The sequence below is a fragment of the Apus apus genome, chromosome 3 (genome assembly GCF_020740795.1).
Source record: "Apus apus isolate bApuApu2 chromosome 3, bApuApu2.pri.cur, whole genome shotgun sequence".
Lineage (NCBI taxonomy): Eukaryota > Metazoa > Chordata > Aves > Apodiformes > Apodidae > Apus > Apus apus.
Genome location: NC_067284.1, coordinates 49968484 through 49995099, shown reverse-complemented (window position 1 = coordinate 49995099; position 26616 = coordinate 49968484). Strand labels below are relative to the sequence as shown.

Below are 26616 nucleotides of genomic sequence, written 5' to 3'. Positions count from 1 at the left end.
TGCAACCAAAAGGTGATATCCTCACATCTGGAAGTGCCTTTATATGCTGCTACCCCCAAACTCTGGAAGTTCTACAAGATCTAGTATTTCTAAGCTAAATATAGCTCCTTAGTTCTTTTATTCATAAAAAGTCCCACTACAGAAACAAGCCAGACACGTCAAGTTACAACATGCTATGAATTTGCTTTACTGCATCACAACTTCCTACGAACAAGGCATTAGAGAAGAAATCAGATGTTTCCATACATGGTTTTAAGGCAGATATGAGATCTACCCCTTACCACACTGGGACTGTTGACAAGACAGAAGCATTAATTAGCCTTTGCAGAATCATAATTTTTAAACCCTACAAAAAAACATGTGAACTAATGCTCATTTTCCATTTAAAGGACCACCAGCAATTGTCTGGAGATGAGCCTGACATACATAAATGCACATGCATCCACAAGAGTTATCCTGCCTTCTCCTGCCATGCTAGGTCAGCAAGCAGCTCACCAAAGCATTGGAATGTCCCACCCTCACTCAGCCAGTCCTTTCCATCAGGTGCTGCCAGCCTCCTCAGCCTCAGCACACAGGGAATCGCTGGGCTTCAATCACATGGAAGCCTCTGGCACAGAGTCCAAATAAGCAGCTTAGGGTAGAGAAGAGCTGGATGCTCTCCCAGAATAACAATAAAATGTGAAATGGGATTCACAGTTGTGAAAAATCACAATCACATGCCATTCAGCAGCCCAGCTATAACCTTCCATCACTCAGGGCATTATGACAGAGGATCCCAACTCTTTGGCTCATGAAATCAGCTTACTCACCCCAGCCCTGCAGCTGGGAGCTCCCACTGCTGCCTTTGTGCCGTGGCCCACATTGCATTTTAGGCCTTCCAGTTCTATATGGCTGCTGAATTCCTAGGTGTGATGTTGATTGGTGTCAGCAGTAGGCCACACAAGGTGTTTCCCCCTCAGAGAAACAGAAACCCTTCCTCTGCACTTACCCACAGCATCACCACTGAAGACATCTCTCCACACAAGCCCTTGTTTGTTGTTAGGCTAGAACCAGCCAGGGCTATATTTGAAAGACTGATGCTCCCCAAGCAGCACGTAACGTTACTTGGAAGCTCTAAAATGAGATCTAGAAAATTGCAATTACTAGTATCAGTTCAAATGTAAACACTCTTGGACCAGGACGGAAGATAATAACCTGAAGAGAAAAAATTCCATCTATGTTATTGTTGCCTATAGAAAACAATTAGAAAGCTAATTGTAAAATGTTACAATTAAAGGCTTAATATAAATCCATTTCTGATGCTATCAACAAGCTCTGCAGACTTCAAGAAGCTCTTTCAAAATACCAGTGCCTTCAAGCAAAATAGCTGCTTTTGTTTTTCCCTTATGCTTAACAGACTGTGGGTAATTTACACACACTTTCTAATCTTCAAAATACTTTATCCATACTATGCATCTGATGTGATATGAATTCCATGTACGGATTGTAAAAATCTATGTAAAGCCTCATACAGATTTACTGTTCTGCCTATAGATTCGTGGCAGAAGATAAAGCATGCTGGAGAAAAGCCTGGGGCAAAGCATGTAAAATCTGATGAGCAGGAATTTTGTAAGATTTAGTAGAAAGGTTTCTACCTATATTTTTAGATAATCAGATTACAGCAGGATTTCAATCCCCTTCTTGGAAAGTTTTATATTGTGTTTTGGGAACAATCACACATACTGAACACTGCAAATTAAAATCCTGGGTTTATTGAGGTCACTACAGCAACTCCTACTGATTTCAGTTGGGCCAGGGCCTCGCTTCATGGGGAAGTTGTGGGGAGAAAATACATTCAGACTTCTGGAAACGGGGCAGCATGCCAAAAAGCCTTTCTAAAAATTTTATTTTGAACATGGTCTCACTGGTATGTGATAAAGCAGCTCTTTTCATGACCTTCAGGATATCAGCAGGTATTCCTGCTCCCACTGATTACTTGCAGGCATGGTAGAATAGGCTGGCTTAAAAACTGTTGCTTTTCACAGTGACCAAACAGTGCTGATGGGCTTAAGTCCCCATCTCACCCTTGTGCCAGGAACTACCTCCAGGATCTCAGCTTTCACTGAGTGCTAAGCCTGGGAGGTCTATAAAGACCCTTCTGTTCACAGCAGTCCCAGCTGGCTTCTTTAAGGAGGTACAGGCTGTTCTGCACTGTAGGGTAAGTAGTCGTACCTATCAGAGGCCAAGAAATCTTGAGTTCCTACTCCTGAGAGATGAACACTTGCAAGGAGCCCATTTTAGATGGGACATGCCTTCTTGACAGGCAGTGGCTGTCAGCTCCTGAGGAGTTTCTAACTGAGAACAGAGTCCTTTCCCACAAAGCAGGATTTTACCTGTGAGCCACACAGCCAAATTCAGCTCTTGGAGTCGTCTTCCTCTCAAACCCAGAAACACCCTATCACCCTTTTTCCTTCCACTTCAAACACCTTGAATACACATATGCTTCTCCGCATCACTGAAAACAGTGCTAGAGACTGGCACAGCTCTACCTAATATCAATTTCCAAAGCAAGTGTCCTAGCACTTCTGTCAGATTTCAGCCAGAAAAAGAGGGAAATGTCCCTTTGGATGATATAAGCCATTCTTTATTCATCTTGTCCACTTAGCTCTTACCTGTTTATCAGAGAAACTGAGGCTGCAAGCAGCATCCATCTCCTGTAACACACCTAGCTGGACTGCTGCTGCCCATATGGTCCTTCCTGCACTAGATCACATTGGTATCTACCATAATTTTAAGAGCTGGTTTCATTAGTACAGAAAAAGGCATAGGGCAGCTCTTCTTTGAAGCCAGTTCCAAACTAATGAGAAGCACTGGACACATAAGCGAATCTGGATCAAGAACATAGTAGTGTGACACCAAGTATTGCATAAAAATTCTAGAACAACTTACCAGAAGACACAAGCTTGACTCCTGAAAACATGTTTTAATCAGAATTTTGGATGAAGGCTGAAGGTACTGTTTTTGCTGGGGAAGACTCAATTACATTCCCATGTCTCTATATCACACTATAGAGTATTTCTTATCAGTGTCTAGTAATACTTGAAAGGTCTTGGAGACATCATGAAGTGAGGCTTCAGCTTCATTGACCATAAAAGTATTTAAAACGAAGTTTCAAATCTCCTGGAATAAAACTGTTAAGTAAGAAAATTGCCAGAATTCTGAACAGTATTACATAATTAACCTTTCAGCAGAGAACAGCCTCTTGGCACTAACTGTGTCCTTTATTCCGATACATCAGAGGCTGAAAACAATGGCCTTTCCTGTACCAACTGTCTTTTAGAATAAACACGAGACCCTCCCCCCTTCATCTCTACATACTTAATAATATTAATAGAACATTAAAATATTAATGTTAGTAGACAAGTTCTTTCCTAACACACATAAATGAATTCACTCACTGTAGCTCATTAGCCTAATCATCTACCTTTTTACAATGTAACTGATTAACATTTTCATTGTTCTTGGTTTTTCCTTAGATGTCTACTTCGCTGGGGATCAAAAGATCCCTGCATACATAAGCTCACCAAATATCTGTGCACAATGGTACAACAAAAGAAATTGCTAGAAGAGATAACTAAGTAAAGGCTTTCACAGCTCATGCTTCAAAGATACTGCAGGAAACAACCATTTAAGAACCATTTTTATTTGTATGTTTAACGCGATTATACACATTCATGAGTCCAACAAGATCTGCACTGTGACATTAAAGATACAGTACATAACATTCAACATGAGGTACTTTATATTTATATATATCTGTACTTTATAAATAATGCTGTAAGCCTGCTAAGGTCAAACACGACTCCAGCACAGAGAGGTGCTGGGACCCAAAGTTAGCTGAGTTTACCACAACAAATTTTAAAGAAAAACAAACAACAAACCAGTTCAGTGCAATAAGTATGTAGAAATTAAAATGCTTACTTAAATACTATTTTAGATATGCAGAAAGTATATTACATTATACTCTCTTATCACAGATTGCCCTCTCCAGGAAAATCAAACATACCAGTAGCAAAGATGGCCAGGTACAATTTAAGACTGAATCTACAAAAGGATTGCTATCGACATGATGCTTACACTTCAAGTTGATATGTCTGATCCTTGCAAAATGTCAATCAATGTATTCAAGCTTGGATGCTACTGCTAAACCAACTGAATCTACACTTAGACACCTATTTAAGTGTCCTCATGTCCTAGGGTGACTGGTACTAGCCACCTTCTTAGATACCAGTACTTGTTAGCATCAAGCAGCGCTCAGACTCAAGTTGTACCATAAGCATCAAAAGGTGTTTCGGGGTGCTTATGTTTATTCATCCGTATTGAAAAACTTTATATGCACCAGCTCCAAAAACCTGGAATGGACTCAGAGGAATCAAGCTAGAGGTAGCTTTCATCCTACTCTGTTGAAAAGATTTCATAAAAGTAGTAAATAAAAATAATAATTAAATAACAGCTCATTTTCTATGTATTACAGCTACACAGTATTCTGATCTCCTAACTTCTGTTCCAGCCAGTAAAAGTAGTAGATACCTAACCTTTACTTGCAGGTAAGAAAAACCAAAAATAAATTAAGAGTGAGAACCCACGTCTAATTATACCAATGCAGTACTCTTTGATTTGTCCCACCAGCTGAGGCACTTGATTTTTTTCCAAACAACTCAGAATGCAGCTTGCTACTGCAAGCGACTTGTCAATCTGATCATCAGAGTAATTACATCTACATCAACTGCTTGCTGTAAGAAAACTTAATCAGCTGATTAGCATCTTTCTCTGCTTTCAAAAGTATTTAAATAAATGGGAAAGCTGCCCAGATGTTGTCTAAAAGGAAATGACCATTACCGCATCACAATTTTGATTCCTTTTTGCAGTCTTTTCAGCAACTCTTCCTCTAGTTCATACAATTTATACTCTCGTCTATTTTAGGCTGCAGATCTAAATATAATTAACTGGAGGTTTTTTAAATATCTCCCAGAGGAGATTTCTATGGAGCATTCTGTTTAAATTTCACTACCAGTCTAGAATATGTACATCCATTATTAAAAAAAAAAAATTATAGATTTTTTAAATGGTATTTACACTTCAAAAAGAATGCTGCTCACACACACAAACATGTATGTATGTACATAAAACATTAAACACTAAGATGGGTGAAAATGATAGATCTTACAGGGCAGTTTTTTACCTGGCTCTCCTTTTATGACCCAGAGAGAAGATCTGGGCTTTGGCCATAAACTGTTTGACATCTATGCTCCAGTTTTCCTTACTTCAGATGGTATTTTGGACACTGCAAAGATGTATTGGCACTTTATGATGGCCAGGGGCCAGGATTTCAACTGTCAAGAAACACTCAGAGTAATACTATTAAACTGGTAAGAAATCATATGAGAAAAACATTTTTATTATAAAACTGACAAGTGAATTTAGGATTATGCTACATTAATGTGCTGATATACTATAACATTAATCTTCAATCTGTCAAAAGAATCATTTGGTCCTCTCATTTCGTCAAAAAATAAGCAACAAACAGAACCCACTTCAGAGGTGAAATAAGAATGAGATGCTTTAAACTAGGTAGTGTGCCTCTGAGAAGCAACTGTCCCATTGCAACAGAAAAGAATTTTCTTACGTTTAAATAGTACCTGTATTTTTTTACTTACACTGGTTTCCTTCCCTGATAAAAAGAGTCATGATCCCTAATACTCTTCCAAAAAACAGTATAGACATATAACAGGGAGCTTGAAAAGAGAAAAAAACAGACAAGGAAAAGGTTCTGTGCCACATAATCCTCTGATTGATGTGTAACCATAAGCAGTTGCAAGAGATCCAACATTAACATGTTAGAGGAGTTTTCTTCCTCCTCTCTGTTATCTGATGAAATACACCAAGTGTAATATGATCACAGTTGGGAATCTCCTGTCTTTGTCTAAATTTCCACTGATAATGTATGGTAATAAAAAGAAGAAATCTCATATTGCAGAAAGAAGTTCAAATCAGGACTGGTCTTTGTTCCTCTATAATCTGCCTCTACCATGTTTAGGAAGAAGAAAAAAATTCCAACCAAAACAAACAAAAATTCATCCTGCATCAGATGATAGATATTAATTCCCATTTATTTAGCAAGAGTTCAAAACGAAGCAATTTAAATAAGCAAATCAACTTCAATGTAGCAAAAACTAGGTCATGGGGGTAGAGTTTCAAGGGCTGCATATACAATTTGAACATGTGCAAGTACTTCCTTGCCTTCGAAGTGGGATTCCTAGAAAATGGAACTCTGTGGGTAAGTTGCCAAGCCCGCCCCTCTGCCTCCCTTCCTCGCACCACTGTAAACATGTCCATGCACTGTGGACATGTAGCTTCCTGAAAACTGCTTGGTTCTCTCCATCTTCCCTTGCAGCTGTCCCTAACAGCTGGTGACAGACTCTCATAGGATGAAGGTTTAAACCTATGCTTTTTCTGCTTACAACTGAAACACTTCTTTCAACTCCCATGTTCAAAAGCAACTCATTATTGGAATCAAGTCTGAAGAGCAGACAGAAAAGAAAGCTATAAAACAAAACTCTTCATTTTCTACCCCTACCTCCCCCAGAATAATTGCAAGCAGAAAGTAGGAAACGGAAAAAGAGAAAATGGATCAATGAAGACAGCGTTTGGTGAGATACCAGAAGCGGACATGCTCTGGTGATTCCTCAAAGAAAGGGACTGCATCACCAGCAAAGAGGCACCTCTTACAAAGCCTTTAATTGAATGTTCCTAAGAGCTTCCAGTTTAAAGTTAAATGTTGCACTTAATCACCAACGTTGCTACAAGTATAGCAAGCCAGGAAGTTGCCCACAGCATTTAGTTACATACTACCTGTACATCACACATCTGCAGATAAAAAGCTAAGCATCAGCAGGCCTCAACCAGATAGGTTCTTCAAAGCAAAATGCTCCATCTCCACACACTTGTGTTCAAGCATAAAATATGAGTTCAGGAATTTGCCCTCCCTGTACCCCAGTGCCATTTGTACTGTCCGAAGAGCACTGAAACTGAACAGTCACCTTCCCACACTGAACTTCTGTCATTCCTTCTTGTCCAAAATAGCTGAGTTCATTACCATCCAGAATCACACTAGCTGTGTAAAAGGTGTCAGGCTCAATCTGCACTGGATATTCAAACCACACAGGAAAAGTGTTACTAGAACCATCCGAGAAATATTTACTCAAGTTCTGGCCTAGGATAACTCCTTGTCGCTTGAGTTCAATCTTGGCGCTGTACTCTGCTGATCCACAGCTGGAGCCGTACAGCCCAAAGCCAGCGATAAACACTCTCTTATCAACAGCAAACTGGATGCTGTCACACCGGCCCCGGTAGCGCCACTGGTTGCTGCGGTAAGCGCAGGACTGGAAACGGTGGCATCGCTGTGGAACTAGGCCCTTCCGGGGCTTGCTCACAAACTGTAACTCTGGCTTTTTGGCGGCCGTATACCAGAGGAAGATGTCATTGGTTTCGTTGAGAGTCAGGATCCCCGACTGAGCAGCGCCGTTTGCGAAGTCGTCCAGCGCCATGGTAGGGATGCGGATCAAGTAGAGAGCCTTCCCCAGGACTTTGCGCTTGTTCTCTATGGTAGCCGTTAGCTCTTGTCGCTGACACTCCACTTCAGCCCAGTTCAGAGCTGCTTCGAAAACAACAATTTCTTTGGCATTCAGAGTCTCCCTTCGGAGAATGCTTTCAAGTGTCTGAAAATCAATGTCACAGAACCCCTCAGACTTCAAAGCTAGTTCAGCTTGGGCATCAATCACTTCCCAACAGCGCTGGGTCAGGTCAGGTTCCTCGAATAAGCAGCTCTGGGAAAGCAGCACACAGGCATTCTTTGCACTCAGACTTGTCTCTAGGAAGTTGACGCAGGCGCGGGCAAGGTGGGGGACGATATACTTCTTGGCAGCATAAAGAGTGGCCAGTACGGTGTCTGCAGCCAAATCAATTTCATCACAATATATGTATCTGAAATAAAACACATGCATGTAACACTGGTGCTTAATGCAAAAATGCAATTTGTGAACAACATCTGGAAATTATAAACAAAAAATATTTAAATGGCTCCATGTTAAAATTAAGCAGTGCTTTTGGGGAACACTGATTAAATCCAGAAAGGAAGTACAAACCAAATTCATTGCAAGAAAGATCATGGAAGAGAACAGACTTAAATATAAGGAGAATAAAAATTCACATTTGGAAAACGTGCTATGTTGACACAACGGTTAGATTTACAAAGTATGGCCCCTCCAGCTTTGCCTTCCTTCCATACATGCTTTGGCTAATGAGAGCCTTTCCCAAGGGCTACCTTATGTAGCTAACACAGCAGTCTGGGACACACATTTCTAAGAGTACATGGACTGGATGTCCTGTAAGGGTGAATGATGTTTTGTTGAGGTGTATACAGAAATACGGTAACGAAAACAAGTTTATTGGGAATAACTAGCTATACTAAAAAGAGAAATGTTACCAAAGCTTATCAGGTGCTCTCCACTTTTGTAACTACTGGGATGGGGTTTTTTAGGACTTTTTTGAAGTTTATTTAGTTTGTTGTGTTGCCTTTTTTTTTTTTTTTTTAAACAGATGACAAGGCATATAGGAAAAGGCACAGAATTCTAATTTTCAGGTTTCTTAATGCGTACATGATCCTAACTCAACTAGCACAGTGTTTCCTCTCAGTCTCACTGCATAAGGAGGAAAAAAGCTTTACTGCTACGCTAGTGGGGTGGAAAAGATGAAGGTGAAATTCTGTTTATGTGACTAAACTGCTGGGATTCATTGCTCAGAGAAATGAAGCATTGTACAGTTTGTTCTTTTTAATATCTCATGCTTCAGGGCCCCATTTGCAGCTGGTGAATGCAATGTGCTAAAACCATGCCAAATGCAATTTTACTCTTCATAGGGATACGCAAGTCTTGATGGTTACGGTTGATAAAAGTGTCTTCCTCCAGTAAAGCTGAAGTTGTATGCAAGCCTGTACTAATTAAAATTTTCTAGTTAGATGGCTTCCCAACACAACTAATTTTTTGCAGAACAGATATGCTTATAAAGTTGAATTAGTACCTACACTGATCTGATCAAGTTGTAAATATCTTTATTTGTATTTTTGCAGGTGTAGGGTACTATCTTCCAAGCCACACTCAGGAACCATGCTCAGAGTAGATAATGCTCAAGCAATAAAATAAAATCTAAGAGGTTACAGAGAAAAAGAGTGCTTACCTAGATCCAAACTTTTCTTAAAAAACCTTTATTACTTTGTTTCAGCTAGGCTATTTGTAACAACAAAGAAAACATCTATATATCACTGGTTACAGGCTTAGCTCCTTTGCTGTGCAAGAAATTTTCAATGTAACAATCATTCATTTACGATTCTCCTCATTGCTCTCCAACTCCTTTCTCCCTTCTACTACTTCTCTTTGCTTGCTAGTATAACAGAGAATGATGGCATCTGTTTTAAACAGAAATAGTACAGAAATTGCTAGTTTAATATTCATGAAAGTGAAGAACATCACTGATTTACAAGACACAGCACAATTTGACAGTCAGCGATATTCCACACTCTTTACTCTGCCAATGCACTCTGGGGTACAATTACTGATATTCCAGTTTCCCCCTGTTCTGAAACAGAGGATTCTGCTAGACCACAGGGTTTGATGGTTTAGTAACACATTCATCCTGGGTTAAGATGAAACCATGGTTCTACCTCAAACAGTCTAGATTAAGATATAATACACTAAAACCACCAATTCAGTGTGTCAGTTAGACTATAAATTTAACCCTATTTATAAAACTGTAGAGAACAGCCAAATCAATTTTCTTGGGAGAATAATTAGTATCTACCGGTTATATCTGGCAATATCTTGTCTGATGTTTGTTGTCAGAAAGTCCACTATATTGTAAAAGACAAAAAAATTTTATGCTATGAGAATTCACTGTCCAAGGGGGGAAAACAAATAAAACCTAAACAACAAAACCCTGCAAACTCAATTATTTTCTTAAAGTGATGGGGATGCATCCCTCCTGACTGTGAAAAGGAGCATAAGTAGAGGGCTGCCTTGGGATACGTTAAAAGTGATTTCTTTATGTAGCAACAGTTTCATGAGCCTTCTGCCATCCACTGCTCACAGCAGTTGCAAGCAACACTCATGGGGATGATTTCCCAAGGGGAGAGGAGTGAAGGGGCCCGTGGCTCCCCCCAAGCTCCGCCCAGTGCAGCACATGCAATGGATCCTGTGATGAGGGGAATGCTGCACTGCTGAGCTGTATCCCTTCCCATTCTCTGCACCATTACGGCTGCAGACATCCCCGGTGCTCACAGACAAGAGAACACTCTGCAGGTTCATGCTCATTGCATCAGTGGAAGTTAGCACTAGCAAGGTTAGCTCAACATGCACAAACTTTTTGTCATCTTTTGGTTCTGGCCATGCTTTTAAAGATAGTTTCCTAAATTTCCATGGGCCGTATAATATGCTAAGACCTATGTGTCAGCATTGATACCCTCTTTTCTAGATTTGCTCTCTGAAAACATTTCTTAATGATAAATTCAAAATGCATTCAGTTTTTATATGGCAAATTATGTTTAGCCACAGTGAAATAAATTTAGCCATAGTGAAATAGATTTAGCCTCAGTCAAATAGATTTGCTGTTCAAAAAGGCAGGGAGGCAGGGAACATAGGTATTTTATATTTGTGCCTTGTAAAATTCTGCATGAAAGTAAAGCACAAGTTTGAGCTCTGAAGTAAACACCTCCCAAACCAGAAAGGCCCAAAACAGGGATCCATAACACACCTGCTTACATAACATAAAATCTTAACTTTACATTCAAGGTCTATAGAATATCTGTGAGACTTCAGCTTTTCCTGGCAGTTACTGATATCTACACAAAACATTTCTGATGTTCATGATAACCTATTAAAACCCTATGCAACAAAATATTTCCAACTTTGACTGTTCACCTACAGTGCCACTAAAATGAAAAAAAAAACCAAACCACCCAAAACCCACAAGCTAGTCAAAACAATTTTTGAAATACAATTTAAAATTGCTAGCTAGTGATTACACCATTATATGCAAGAAAACCTGCATCTTCTTGAAAGGATCACTCAGATACTAACGTATATTCTTTATCAGAAAGCAATGGCAGCTGCTAAACCTGAAGGGGAAAAAACCCTCAAAGCCACAGCAGTTCTGTGACAGGGCATTTCTGTTTAATAATGAGAGTTTATAGATACATTCAAGGACAATTCAGCAGGGAAGCTGCTTCATTATATTAATTTAGGAAAATATAGCATTACAAGCTTAGGCAGCTTGTAAGAAGAAAAATAATCATCATATAAACTGACTGGTTTTCCCTGGTTAGAATAAAAAACATCTTATTAATGTAAAACACCTTTTTATCACTTCCTGAATGCATTAATACAATAGATGATGAAAAATTTAATTTTCAGAGGCTATACTCAATAACTTAGGGTTAATTTTTAATATATTTTTTTAAAAAAACAAAACCTGCATACAGCAAGTTTATAAAGAGCTGGAATAATGTCAAGATACAAACGCAGCAATTCTGGGTTTTGGGGGTTTCTTTGGATATTTTTAACTTTTCGCTATGCTTGCGAAGTAGAACAGGGTTTTTTTGTCACAGCTGACAATTCTTTTTAGTAACTCCATTCCTTTGTGTAACCTGTGTAGTGACAAATCAGATCGATAAGCATTACAGTACACAATGTGCCCAAAGATCTGCTGTCAAAGTCATTATTTATAACTGCCTACATTAGTCTAATACATGCGTGCCTGGAAGTAAGCTGGGAGAGCAATGAGGTAAAAGTTTAAAATACTTGAAAAACAAAAAGAGGGATATTTTTCTTCTTTCCATTTAAACTCAAGTCTGAATACTTTAACTATGACATTACCAGTGTATGTATACATCATAAAGGAAAACATATTCAGCAGATGAATGATGCTTACTTCAGCATTGCGAGAAAAGCAGCAGGCTCAACATCTGGTATACGGATCTCATCTTTGTCCTCGGCAAGCTCCCCGTAAAACATTGCATGGAATACAGAGCTCCCAACAGCCAGGACATACTGTTGAGAAAGGGAAATCTTATTTCATGCTTTAAACTGAAAGCATTGCCAACAAAAACAATGTGGGAGAGCCACCTTGAGCATACTGGGCTTCACTGACAGACTCTATAGACACTTCAGTAAGAAATGAAGTCAAAGTGAAGAAGAGAACTACACATCTTCCCTGCATTTTACTCTCATGGGTATATATGCATTAGCTACTGGAAAACACTCATATCCATGACAGAAGTTAGCTATTTCTTGGAAATCTCAAGAGTGCTATTAATCATCAGCACAAAGCAGTATTCCTAACTTTATGACTGCTTTAGCACAAGCATACTGTTTAACCAAAAACAGAAAGAAAGGCAAGGGACAGACTATTCCACTGCATGCAGCCTTTCAAAATACAGAATTATGCCTGTCGCAGAAGAGCTGAGCCTCCCACACTATGTCCTGGTGTACCCGTGGGAGCTCCTCTCTGGCTACCCCCGCCTGAACTGATAACGCAGCTGTTGCTTACTTTGTGTCCTGGCAGCCGCTGGGTCCCACCTGGTGGCCCGACCACAAAATGAACATCTGCCATCAAGTCATTGTTGAACATCACTGCATTTCTACAAACAGAGGCAGCATGTTATTTTATGGTGCCTGGTAACACTGTGCTTGCCCCAGACCCAAGAAATTCTATGTCATGACAACTTAAATTGCATGGTAGTAGAGAAGCAGGACATACTTTGTTTTAAGCTACTTTACACATCATCACACAACTATATCAAAGAAAAAGGAAGGAGAGATGGGAGGGAGGAGGAATGGGTGTGCAATAAAAAAAGAAACACAAAACAAACTTAGGAGAACTTTTCAAAAAGTGGAATCAGAGTATAAGTACATGTATCACTGCAAATTTCCACAAAGGTCTAAAAGCAAACCTTTATGGGTAGGCTGCAGCTTCCAGCAACATTTTTATTTACTCATGACAAACAGCTGCACTGTCTGGAAAAGAGATATTTAATATTTTCTGCTACCAAAATACTTGTTTCACGCACAGAGAAAAAAAGAAAAAAAGGACTGTTTTCTTCAGCAAATAAACAAATAATTAAACACATGCATTACAAATGTTTTGCTACTTTTGACTGTTTCTTCAAACAGAAAAAAAAACCTGCCCTGAACTTACCTCTCTCTGATGGTGGGATAAAGTCCTTGCCAATTAGGTGCCGGAATAGTGTTGTTGTTATTGAGATTTTGCTGATGGTACTGCTGGACAGCAGTTGTATTAGTGTTGGCTGGTTTCTTTCGGGGAAAAATATCAGCAGCCATTTTCTTCTTCTTTTTGGTCTTCAAGGTAATGATTTCATAGCAAACTGGAGGCAATTTGCTGCTGCTACTGCTGCTGCTGCTATTTCCCTTCTTAGAGCTCTTCTTGGACCTGTTCTTGACCGTCTCTGGAAGCATCAAGAAGAAGGTGAGACATTTCATGTTCTTTCCTTTCTCATCTACCATGAGTATACTTGTCTGTAAAGCTAGGTAGCCTAACTAGCTAGGAACATTAAGAAATGCACATGTGGAAGCTGTTAAACAGAAAGCAGCAGAGCTGAGAGTTTGCTTCTTTTCCAGCAAGACAAGGTGACCTTTCCAGCGCACTGAGTAAGAAACTGGCTTTAAGTTTGATCCAGTACTCGAATCATTATATACATCCCCATCATTCCTGCTAGTTTTACTTCTTTCCAGATTTCCTGATAAGGAATCTGCTGAAAGCACTCCACTGTGTGAAGGGGGTAGGTGCGTGGCTGTAGCACTGGCTTTCTGAAAGGGGCTAGCAAGAGGCACACGGTAGCACTGCCAGCCTGCTCAGCAAGCTGAACTTGTGCGTTGGAGGGATGGGAACAGAGTAGGTATTGCAGCCCTGCAGATGGAGTCAGTCAGCATTGGGAGCCAATAGCTGAAGTCACCGATAACGATTGGACCCAGCCGCACAGTGACACCTATTGTAACGTATGCCGCTCTGACATTAAAGCGACAGCAGTTGCACTCTTCCTTTCATACGTAGCATTAAGTAAGAAAGTCATAAATAGCATGCACGGTTGCGTAAGTGAATGGCTGGCCAGAAACGTGTGTTTCAGCTCGCCCTAATGCTGCTTGAATTTTCACAGGGGAAGCAATGAAAAGTTGAAATCAAGCAGAAAGATGTATTTGAGTCTAAGTATTTCCATGGCAGCTATTTCCATACACAGCTGATATTAGCATGACTTCATATGTCTCTAGTATTCCCACAAATCCCTACTGTAACAGCAGTTCAGCAAAAGCATGCTCTAACTATCAGAACCAAATTAAAGCAATCAACTAGCAGCAGCTGAGACAGCGATGCAGTTAAACAGTCCCTTTCAGAGCAGCTCCTACTACAGAGTAACATGAATAGAGATGAGGTCACAGCTCCAGCTTTAACTCCTTATGTTTCTTGATAACGCAATAGTATTTGACAGGGGTCTCAAATCACTAGGCAGTGCTAATTAAGCCAGCTTATACCAGACATTGCTGCACCACATCAGAAGAAAACTTCTAGATGTGCAATCAGATTAAAGCAAACCAGACTGAATATATTTAATCAATATTTCAAAGCACTAAATTAAAAGTCCAAATGATTTAGAGAGTCCCAGGCAGAAAGCACTCCTTGAGATGCAAAACCACTCTGATTTTATTCACAAATACTTTCTGAAATAAACAGGATTTAAGCTATGCTGACCAAACCATTTGAATAGGAAAGAAGATTAATTTTCAGTCAGAAACTTAAATTTAGATCAGATTTCCCTAATAATAGCTCAAATGTATAAAAAAAACCCCAACCGACAAGCAAGGATAGCCATTTAAAAACAAAAACAGGGAAATAAAAAATACTAGGTATTAGGTGTCAATATTTCACACCCTAAAATATTGGGGGGGGGATAATTAAAATATGGTTTCATAATTATTTTCAAGTCTTAATGAAAAAAATCCTCTTTCCTTTCAAAGCAAATTTAGCCACTTTTAGCCTTAATTAGTTTTGCTGGACAAGAGTACAGCAGTGAAATTACAGTGACCACCAAAGGTTGGTGGACAAATGGCTGACCTTGCTGAAATCCCTGAGAGAAAACTGCCACTGACTTAAACTGAAGCACAAAAATGTTACTCAGGCTATTTATTGTAACACCGTCACAACTGCTTGAATCACAGCTAGGGCTCTGTAACATGCCATCTCCAAATGTCTTTAACCCCAAAACTGTAAAACCTAAGTGCAGGTATATCAAAGATTATCATGTCTCCTTGGGAGATACTCCATATTAAGCACTAACAAAACACCCTGGCAAGCTGGCCGTCTCAAGACTTTGTTGCACTGCCAGACAGGTGCCTGTCCCCTCTGAAGCTATTGCTCTTGGAAGGGGGAAATGGAAGGATATGCATCCTTGCCTCAGCTGCTACATTTCATAACATCTTAGCACAAAATCACCTTCACCGGTAATTTAAAAGAAGATGGTAGCTTATGTGTGTGTGGTTGATAATCAGGTATGTTCTTAAATACATTGAGAGAGGCAGGTTATGCACTTCGAAATAAATGTTTTTCTAGCAAGCTTTTTTTTCTTCCCTCTTTAGTTTCCTTTTTAATCTGCAACAGATTGATTTGAAAGGGAAACTAACAATCTAAGTCACACTGAACCGCAAAGGTAAAAGAAAGGGTAAAGGAGAAGAAACTCAACCCACAGATGGGATGTTTATAACTGCTCACAGCTGAGAGTTTATCACAGGGACACAGCAAGTATTCTCAGCACAAAATTTGAGTTTGTTGAGTTTGCCTAAGTTTTTTTTCCCCTCCTTATATAAATTTCCAACCCTTCTAGTTACAAGAATAATAACCCTTTTGCCACCACACAGGAAAGACATTTGAGAAGGAAGAAGTTTAAAAAAACCTTTAGACATAACAGAAAAAACATGCACTCTTCAGAAAATCTGGTTCTCAGCATTGGAGTTGGCAGAAGGTGAAAGATATTAAGGGTTAGGAGATTCATATGGGAGACTTGATTTTAATTCAATAAATCCATTTTTAAGACTATCAAAGCATATAAAAATTGAGGTCCTTGCACAAGTTTTTCAAACCACTTGACCAGTACAAATCCAAAGATTATACACACACCAGACAAGGTCACTGGGAGGCTAGAGATGAGAAAGACAGATGGAGTAACCACTGAACTCAGTCTGAATAAGACAAATCATGAACCTTAGCAGTCTACCATAGTTTTGACTTCTGTAAAACATGAGGTACAGTATGTTGTACTTCCTTGGAGAAGGGAAAGAGGGAGAAGTTGCAGAAGAATTGTGTCCTGTCAAAACCCAGAAGTCAGACAGACCCCAAGCAGACAAGATGACAGGATAAAAATTGCCCCCAGTGGATTTTAACTGCCTTTTATCCTAAAAGCCTAACTGCCATCTTTGTTCTTAAGCCACGCACCAAAATCTGGTCTGCTATAACTGGAAAACAGTGGTGATCCCACAACAGACTCCGAAAGCTCCAACAAAAAGCTACAAACCATTACAGGCTTTATACCACCTTTCACCGTGCTTCATCAGCTCAAAAACAAAGTCACCTAAACCAATCATTAGATGCATGTGAAATGAGGAAAAAAAACCCAAAGAATTACTACTAGTTGCACTCACTATTCTTTCCATTTTGTCAGCAACTTCCATCTATTTTCCTATAGCATAGTTTTCTTCTTTTACTATACACATACTGTTCATGAATTTACAAATCAATATGTTAGCAGTCAGTAAAAGTAACCAATTAACTACTCCCTGTTGAAAGACTAGTCAAAATCCTAAGTTCAAATCAACCTGTCTCTGGGAAGAGGATCAAGAAAATTGACCTTTGTTCATTCAATGATCTATCAGTTTCTGAAAGGTTATTATGATGTGTTCCTAATCTTCTCCAGCAATTCTCTTTTTTTGCTCGTTAATTATATATATATTAATGGAACCAAACTTGATACATGCAATTTAGAAAAGGCGAACTATAGTTCTTTGAAGACACAAAAATCTTTATTTTATATGTGAAGTAGTCACACCAGAAACAGTTTATCTTAAAGGGTATAGGAAATTTCATGTTTAAATCTTAACAGTGGCCTAAAGAAAATCCAAAATGCTAGAGGTGAAGATAAAAGCAAAATACTATATTCTGAGGCTGAGATACTGCACAAGTTACATGCCACTTTCAAATTATTAGAAGGTATAAGTACCTAGAAATCCACTCCTGACTAAATACTGTGACCAACTGAAGCATCAGTTCTGCTGTTCAAATTCAAATGTATACACCATACCTACAATTCCAGCTTCATTTACCTCATTAGACCATAAAATACCTTGACACCATTGTCAGGTTTGGCACAGGAGTCATATTATAGCCCAACTCTTGGTAAGACATTTAATAGTATGGTACTACTATAATTATGCCTTTCTAAAGATAACTTGCAATTAAGAAATAATTTGATTTCCAAGGTTGACAGGATTATTCCTCATATTAGATCAGTTTATTCTGCCACAACCACACATATACCAAAGCTTTTCTATTTTTTGTCTTTTCTTCTTCTAATGAGTTGTGTTTTTCTATATCTCTTATTTACAGGTCTGTTCTTCCTATACTAACATGTACTGGACAATTAACAAAAAAAAAACAACTTTCATCAAAATTCCAAATTCTCTGTTACAAGATCATTAATAAAGGAATGAATTTCAAGTAGAGGATGATCAAATACATTCATTTTTTTTTTGTAAATTGACCAAGTCTCTCCCTTGGCAGTTATTACACCCGTGCTTTATTAACATTCTTTGTTTAAATTCTAGATTTCCCCTTTCAAGGAAACAAATTTCAGATAGTACATCTCAACCAAAATAAACACACTATGTTAGTTTAACAAATCTACCTGTCCACTGCTAAATTTGTTTTGACTTTAAGCATTCATTTAGAAATGGAATGTACAATTTCAAAAACAAGACAAAACAAACTCAACAAACTACAAAGCTGGGGAGTCTAATTCTGTTTACCTCTCTATGAATTAGTCACCTGGAAAAACCCTTTCTGATCATCATTCCAACCCTTCTATTTGTAAAAACACTCATTTGGAAAGGGGACTGATAGCTCTAGTCTTGATTTCCTCAAGTAAAAATTAATTACAGTTGACAAAATCTTCCAATCTGCCAGTTTCTGATTGGCAGCCCTGAAAGTAACCAAGATTACATCCAGTTCTGTCTGTTGCATGAAAGAGCTGGCCCTGAAGTCTTACTCTGTAACGTCTTCGTGGAAAAAAAAATAAAATAAAAAAATCACAAAAAGAAGGGCGAAAGATGGGTAAAACTGTAAAGATTCTCAGATATGCCAGAATATAGAGTAAAAATAGAGAATGTTTCTTTCCCAGAATTGCCAAGACCTAGGAAAGAGCAGAGTAGCATCAGAGTAAATTGCATCTTGAACCAACACTGGAAGCTATAAAATTAAGTCCAAACCAGCCGAATTATATTTTGCTATACTAGCAACATACTTGTTGGCAAATATTATTCTTAATTCTGCTTAGCATTTAAAGTATAGAGGTTTACATATTTTGCGTAATATTATCCACTATGATAGTTTTTACTTTTTTCCTAAATGCCCTTAATGCTTTAAAGAAAAAAGCAGAAAGCCTTGAGCAACCCAGTTAACAGGTACATAAAAAGAAGCTTAAAGAATGAGTATTCAGATGTCTTTTACTCTTTCATTCTTCTGTTATTTGCTAGCATAGAGGCTGTCTGTGCATGGTATTTCTTGTTGGTCCCTCTACCAAAGCAGCCTTAATTATTTAATTTGTCCTTTCTGTATCTGCAATCAATTTCATCACCCTCCTTTGATTTTTTTACAGCAATATCCTTTTTGAGACAAAGCAATCAAAACAAAATGTTATTATTAAATATAACATTTAGCTCTATTTACTTATGAATAAACATCCACTTTTCTTCTGTGGATTTCTATTGGCTCGCCTTGAACCTGTTCCTACACCAAGTGGAACATCTTCCGCTCTAATTTTTTTCCTGTTACTTTCCTGCTGGGCTGCTTGAAGTTTGCAACTTAACGCCAGTGTGAGGTTTGATAACTTTATGTCTCAAACACAATGTAACACAAAAGATTTCATGATACTGTTGAGTTCCACTTTAAAGGCAGTTTTGTTCCCAGCTAGGTAAAAATAAATATAGCTAACGTATGAAGGTGAGGAAAAAAAATTTAAAAGTCTCTTGTATTTTCATTATGATTTCAATGCCATGCTTGCTGCATGAATGAAAGTCCATATAAACCACAACATAAAAAGAAAGGCTTAAGTTTAAACAACCAACAGGGAACAACGTATTTGTATTTGTATCCTGTTACAGTGAATTATTGCACAAACATTCCCTTCCATGCGCATGAAAAAATAATGTGAAATGCTTCATTACAACACAAAACACATGGCTTTACCAGCCTGCTGAGACATACTCTTCAATGTCGTAGTTTCGGAACTGCGGGTAGAAAATATCCCAGAGCAGAATTTGCAATTTATTCTATAAACACTAATTTGCTTTTTCATAGTGCAAAGTAAAAACAAGAATTATAAACGAACTCTAAGATGATAAAGCCTGCAACCACAAAATGGGAAATTCAATCCAAGGTTACAGGAGATAAACTGGGTTTGTTTTTTTTACTGATTTAGAAGTGCCAAATTATGCATTTCTTCCCTATCACTATTACACTAGCTTGTCTATTTCATTCCATGTTGAGTTTTGCTCTTGACAATCTCAAAAAATAAGTTCTTAGTGGCTGCCATATTATTACTACTTTTTTTTTTTTTATTTCTAAACATGATATTGCAAACCTGAAAGCACTCAACCATTTTTCCAAGACAGAGGTCAACTTTAATACTACGCTGCCTCTTACCAAAACTGACTTACAAAGGAAAGATCAGATAGCTCAGGAAATTGGTAATGAGATACAGTGGTTTTCGTCTTTAGGTCACTAATTCTAAATTGACCGAGGTCAACAGTAATCAAAAGTCATTAGCATTTAATGATTGTTCAGTGCTCTCTGAGAAAGAAGCTAGTGATCTCAGTGCACTTCAGAAAAACCACCACTACAATTAGTACTCACATGCTGCCTATTTCAAGGCAGGGATCGGGATCAGATGACTTCAGACAGAATTTCCAATCTTACAAACAGATCTTGCCTATCAAGACAAACCTTCATACTAATTTTAACATGGCTCAGAAACAAATCTTTCAAACTGAATAGTTAGATTAATATAGGCCTTATAAAGGGTAGGTTTGAAGGCAACTTGTCTTCCTCCTTTACATCAGTGGTTCCCAAATGTCTTGCTCTCCTACACACAGGAAGTCTGCAAAACGCAAACTTTAACATAAAGACACTTTGTTAGTGAGTCCTCATTGTGAGAACAAATGGCACTAGAAGAGTAACTATCCCATGAGCATCCACATGGGAGACGGCATTACTGTTGATTTTGTTAGCATATAATTCAAGGACTTCACTTTTCATGTGACGATAACCGAAATTTACCATGTCAAACCACAGCGTTGAAATGCCCTACGGAACAGAAGAGGGGGAGAGGATATTGTTATGACTCACATCATACCTGTTTTGTGACCTGCAAACTTCAGTTTTCTGGGACTGCCATGTTACCAGCACCTTTCAACTAGGTTAAGAAAATCAGAGGGTACTTCTGGAAAACTCAGTTAGGTGTTGTCATGTAAACATCTTTAGGGTCTGCCATGGGAAAACTACATCACGACAATCCATAGTTCCCTCAGCTTCACTAGATGTAAAACATATGGCTTAAAAATACAAAGCAGGTCAATGATTTTGCACACTTGAATTTACAGTAGAAGAGCATACCTGGAATCATTCAGCAGAAGTGTTTTCAATGAGCTTAAAAAGGGGGGTAAGGGGGGGAAATAAGTATAGCTTCTTGTTTCTACTGCATTTTAAATGACGAAAGAGGAAGATTATCACAGTCAATGAGGAAAAGGTCATTCCGTTGGCAAAACAAGTATTTGATAAGAAGTGAGTTCTCAAACATGGTGGCTCTCACTTCTCAAAAGTGAGAGTCAAAACTCATTAATAACGACTCTTGCATTGTTTTGACCATTGTTTAATAACCCAAATTTTTAGATATAAAAGCCTGACTGTTGTTACCGTGAACTGCATCCAAGTACAAGTAATGGAACCAAATCTTACATCATTAAACTGCACTGTACTGAATTAATCTTCCTTTGCCACCTGTTAGAAAGTGTGGATGTTGTTACTTGCCCTTGTTTTCAGACTGTCACAGCACATGCAGCTTCTGTTAAATAGGTCATTCCACAGGGGAATAAAGGTCGTTTCCAAATTTTTATCTTAACTGTTTCAGAAAAATCAGATTTACTTTCCTTTGCTGCAAATATTTCACTCCCACTTGCCTATTAGATCAGTTATGCTTCAATATTTTGATTATTTTCTCCTTCTCTTTACAAGTGAATGGCAGCTACCTTCCCATAATCAATTTTCAAGATGAATATATACATAATTCTCAAATTCTTGTTTCAGAAAATACTTTTAAGCATTAAGATGTAATTGTCTAGTACTGTTAGGATAACCTAAATTCCTGCTCTCCTTTACAGTAACTATTTCAGAGACCCTATGACATGCCAGAACTTAAGTAAAGAAAAAATTGAAGGAAGGAGAAAGTAATCAAACATAAGAGCATAATTTTAAGTGACTTTGTAAGGTAAACACACACACACATTAGTTTTATGTATTATGAAGTCTTATACAGTAAGAAAGCTGTTACTTTTTGTGCTGGTTTTGACTGGGATAGAGTTAATTTTCTTTGTGGTAGCTACTATGGGGCTACGGTTTGGATTTTTGCTGGAAACAGTGTTGATAACACAGAGGTGCTTTCATTATTGCTGAGCAGGGTTTACAAAGTCGAGGCTGTTTCTGCTTCTCATCCCACCAGTGGGTAGGCTGAGGGTGCAGAAGAAGCTGGGAAGGGACACAACTGAGACAGCCGAGCCCAACTGACCAAAGGGATGTTCCACACCATATGACGCCACGCTCAGCACATAAAGCTGGGGGAAAACAGGGAGGACGTTCCCAGTGATAGCGCTTGTCTTCCCAAGTAACCACGATGGCTGATGGAGCCCTTCTTCCTGGAGATGGCTGAACAGCCACCTGCTGATGGGACGTGCTGAATGAATTCCTTGTTTTGCTTAGCTTGTGCACACAGCTTTTGCTTTACCTATTAAAACAGGCTTTACCTCGACACACCCGTTTTCTCACTTTTAATTTTCTAGTCCTCTCCCCAGTCATACTGTGAGGGGTGTGAGCAAGCTGCTGCCGGGTGCTTAATTGCCAGCTGGGGTTAAACCACAACACCTTTTCTCAGTGCACAAGGCGTAGTGTCACCTGGGTCTGACATAAGAGCATTCCTCAACACAAAAACCAAACAGCACTAAGAAATCAAACGCACCTACATGTACTTTATACATGTTTAAGGGCATTATATTACCCTAACATCACGTGACACTCCTTTGAGCCATGTTCTTTGACAGAAACTGAGCAAACTGTCTGACAGCTGCAAGTTCAAGTGTATGCTGAGAACTCCAGAAGAAGGTAAAATACTGCAACAAAGGGACAGTGCAAGCCACTACATAAATTTCAGTTGTAAATAATACCCAGCTAGCCTCAACTCCTTCCCAGTGTTAAAGAGGACGGCTTGCACTTCCCTCCCTTGCTAAGTGGGCAAGGTGACACACTGTTCCATAGCACATGGCATATCATGGATTGATTTTAAACGGACTATTAAAAAATTACATATAAAATCTCACACCTGTCACTTGCTCTACAGAAGCAACCACACTGCCTCACTGAAGAGCTGCTTTCTTTTCATACTCTCAGAAAACCCTTGCAACCAAGTACACTTTGAGCAAAGGAAGGGGGGTAGAGGGGGTGGGGGTACATGCCAGGGAATGTAATTTTTTTAAGAGAACTACTCCTTTACATTGTTTTGGACGAGAAGAGGAGAAACTGCAGCTTGGGTTGGTACAGGGTAACCTGGTAGAAAAATACCAGGTCACAGGAGGATGTTACCAAGTCATTCAGTCCTGTACTGATGTGGTACATGATCCTCTGGTGAAATATTTACTTAGGATATCAGGTAACCTCAGGATACAGGTAACAGGGTTGGACAAGGTGATGTCTCCAGATGCCTTCCAAATCTGTTTCCTGTGATACTACACCCTACATACCCCAGACAGCCAACAGACGTTCACAGATCACCAGTCAGTTCACTAGTGTTTTAAAATGCAAATACTTTCCAAACTCATTTGGTTTTCTTTTACTCTAGCTTGCTGAGCTGTCAAACTCAGATAGGACAACAGGGTCAGAACACAAACAAGCCAGGCCCAGAAAATGGAAAGTTTGCAAATTTGAACGAAATTACCCTTTACCTTCCCCCCCCCCCCCCCTTAGTTTTCTGACATATGTACATATAATTTGGTTTTGTAATTAAGGATCATGATTGGAATTCAGCTTTATGGCAAAAACCAGAACTGAAGACAATTTCCCCCACAGAGAGCTTTTAATCTCTTCCTTCCAAGATTCCCCATCTCTTGTTTTCTTTTTTTGCTTTGTCCATCAGCTCTTTGAGATAGAAACTGTTATCACTTATTAATACAGTGCCTGACAAAACAACACTTCCAGACCAGCTCAGGTATCTGAACATTTGCTCATGTTAAACAAAACAATAGGCTGCAAGGTTTGAGGAGTTAGTAAAGAGATAGATTATCACAGCAGAACCATCTTATCAGAGAAAGATAATGCTGGGCATGAAACACATCCTGCTGCAAAACTAGTGCAATTTGTACAAGTTCACACAACAGATGAAGACCTAATTTTCTTCTGACAACATAACACACAGCCTATCATCATCAGACCTGTGTTTTCATTGAGCCTACCCTAGCACTGATGCTTTCATCATAAGCATAGCAATTGTTTAGTAACTTCAGAAAAAAATGCTTCTTCACAAGCTCTAACAAGCAAGCATCCAAATAATAACTATTAACTGTTGCAACCTGAATCTCTTCTCAGCCTTAAAAGGCAAGCTAAAGGAATTCCACACTGCTTCTGAAAGGTGTTTTCTCCAGGGCTGAGCTGAGGATCAGCGGAGGGGAAACACAACCAAAGTTATTGTGCAGTTAGCTGCAGTGTACTTACTGTGGGGGATTACAAAAAAACCCACAACAACACACCACCAAACCAAAAAAACCTGCAGTCTACATTCAACTCTGGCAATCCTGCAGAACTTATTTCAAATTAATAAGCTCCTACGAGATTTGATTTGTGTTAAACTACCCAATGAAGCCAAGATACTGTGTTATGACATACTGCACCCACTTTCTATAGGAAATTGTGAGACTCACTATTTCTCTACCAAAATTAACGCTATTTTAAGCCTGACCCAAGCATAAAACAGTTAAAGTATCATAAAATGTAGTGTTGTATACCTATAACTCAACAGCACTTCTCTCTATGAAAAAAAAAAACAAACAAGCAGCCCAGGACACTGACTAAAGTTTGACATACAGATTACATGTTGAAAACAAAGTATAGTGGAAACTAACAACAACACAGAAAACCACCAGCACCCTTCAAATACAAGAGTCAGTCTTTGTTGTTTTAATTAGGTATGCTACTAATCACCATTTTAGGAACACTTAACTGTTGTAACTTCAATTCAAACTTTTTCTTACTTCAAATGAGAACAAGCCACCAATCTCTCCTATTTTTAAATGCACCACCACTCAGGAAACTCTACAGGCAAATGAGTTTACAAACTTAACCAGAAGGTTACCAGAAATGGACTTTCTTGAAATAGGAAAACAGTAAAGGTGTGGGCCCTTAACTGAAAGTACTCAAGTCTTCAAACATACATGCATCGGGAAGCTCAGCAAACGACGTGGGGAAAAGGACGTGGAATTTATGTCAAACTGGGTGCAATTAATTGTTCCTCGAGGAAGCTTTATTTCATTGATACTAAAAATACTTCAAAGAAGCATTACCGTAAGCAGAAAGAAAACGCAACGCAACCCAACAGATCCCAACTTTTAAGTTCATGTAACTTTTGAGTTTTTCCCGCTGGATGTGCCAGCCTCCCCACACACGCGCGGAGGATCCCCTGCCCAGGCGGCACCGCCAGGTCCCAAGTTCCGTGCTCCTCACACTTCCCGTTCGATCCCAAACCACCCCCTACGAGAGCGGTCCACCACCGCCGCTTCACTCCCGGTACCACGACGAAGCCGAGCCGCTCCTGCACAAAAGACAGCTGCATTCAGTCAGGAGATAGAAGGAAAGAAGGAAGGAAGGAAAGAAAGAAGGAAAGAATGAAAGAAAGAAAGAAGGAAAGAGAGAAGGAAAGAGAGAAGGAAAGAGAGAAGGAAAGAGAGAAGGAAAGAGAGAAGGAAAGAGAGAAGGAAAGAGAGAAGGAAAGAAAGAACAAGGAGGGGGGAAAAACATAAAGTAAGAATGAAACCTGTGGAAAGGGCTGCAGACACGAATAAGGACTCTGATCGGGCAAAGATCATTTTCCAAGGGGCTCTTTGTGTCGGCTTAGCGAGCGCCTAGGGCCGACCCCGCGGCAGCCGGGCCGGGCGCCCCGGGCACCGCTGCCCACGCAACTCCCCCGCTTCTCTCTTCCCAAGTTCCGCGGCGGGCATGGGCGGCGCTCGGCGATGCCGGGGCTCAGGTGCGGCCGCTCCGCCCAGTCCCTCCCGGACGGACCCTCCAGGGCGGCCGGGGGACCGACGGCCACCTGCCCCAGCGTCGCCCCGCCGCCGCCGCCAGCACAGCTCGGCCCGCCGGGCGCCGCCGCCGCCGCCCCAGCCCTGACGCGCCCCTTCCCGCGGCTGCTGCCGCACCCGCCGCAGGGCGCCCGGGGCTCAGCGGGGCCCCCCCCCGCGGGACCCCCGCGCCGCTGCCCGCGCCGCAACGGTCGCCCCGCGCGACCCCCGTCCCCCGCACTGACCTGAGGGCCCCCCCCGCGCGCTCCGGGGCGAGCGCGGCCCCTCGCAGCGGCACGCGCAGCCCCGCCTCGAGGGCGCGCCCGCTCTCACCGCGCGCACGCGCACGCCCTCTACCCGCCCCGCCATTGCCGCGGGCGCGAGCGGGGCTGGGCTGGGCTGGGCTGGGCTGGGCGGCGCGCGGCGGCTCCGCCGGGGCGGGAACGGGGGGGGGCGGGGGGAAGGCTCCCGCGCGCCCGGGGCTCCCGCGCAGCCGCCCCCCTCCCCCCGCCCTCAGCGCCCCTCGCGCCCCCGCGCGCGGGGCCCCCCGGCAGCCCCCCCGCCTTCCTCGGCCTGGCGGGGCTCGGGCCCCAGCAATCATCACCGGGCCCCGGCGCGGGAGAAACGTCAGCTTTCAGCCCGCAAAAGTCCGCACGAA

General features: G+C 40.4%; 1 protein-coding gene across 5 annotated transcripts in view; it reads right to left on the bottom strand.

Annotated features, from left to right (window-relative positions):
- The window catches only part of BTBD3 (BTB domain containing 3), a 405212-nt gene extending 378944 nt beyond the window's left edge, over positions 1–26268 (bottom strand). The window contains exons 1-5 of one of the 5 annotated variants that reach the window (XM_051614848.1): positions 26204–26268; positions 13285–13552; positions 12637–12727; positions 12019–12137; positions 3662–8022 (exon numbers count right to left, since the gene is read on the bottom strand). In XM_051614848.1, the coding sequence (XP_051470808.1) occupies positions 6990–8022; positions 12019–12137; positions 12637–12727; positions 13285–13427 (1386 nt within the window). In that variant the 5' untranslated portion in view covers positions 13428–13552; positions 26204–26268 and the 3' untranslated portion in view covers positions 3662–6989. Of the gene's footprint in view, positions 1–3661; positions 8023–12018; positions 12138–12636; positions 12728–13284; positions 14578–25711; positions 25771–26203 lie in introns of those variants that run through there. The other 4 variants (XM_051614846.1, XM_051614845.1, XM_051614844.1 and 1 more) reach the window with 4 other exon arrangements.
- Positions 26269–26616: the final 348 nt, after the last annotated feature.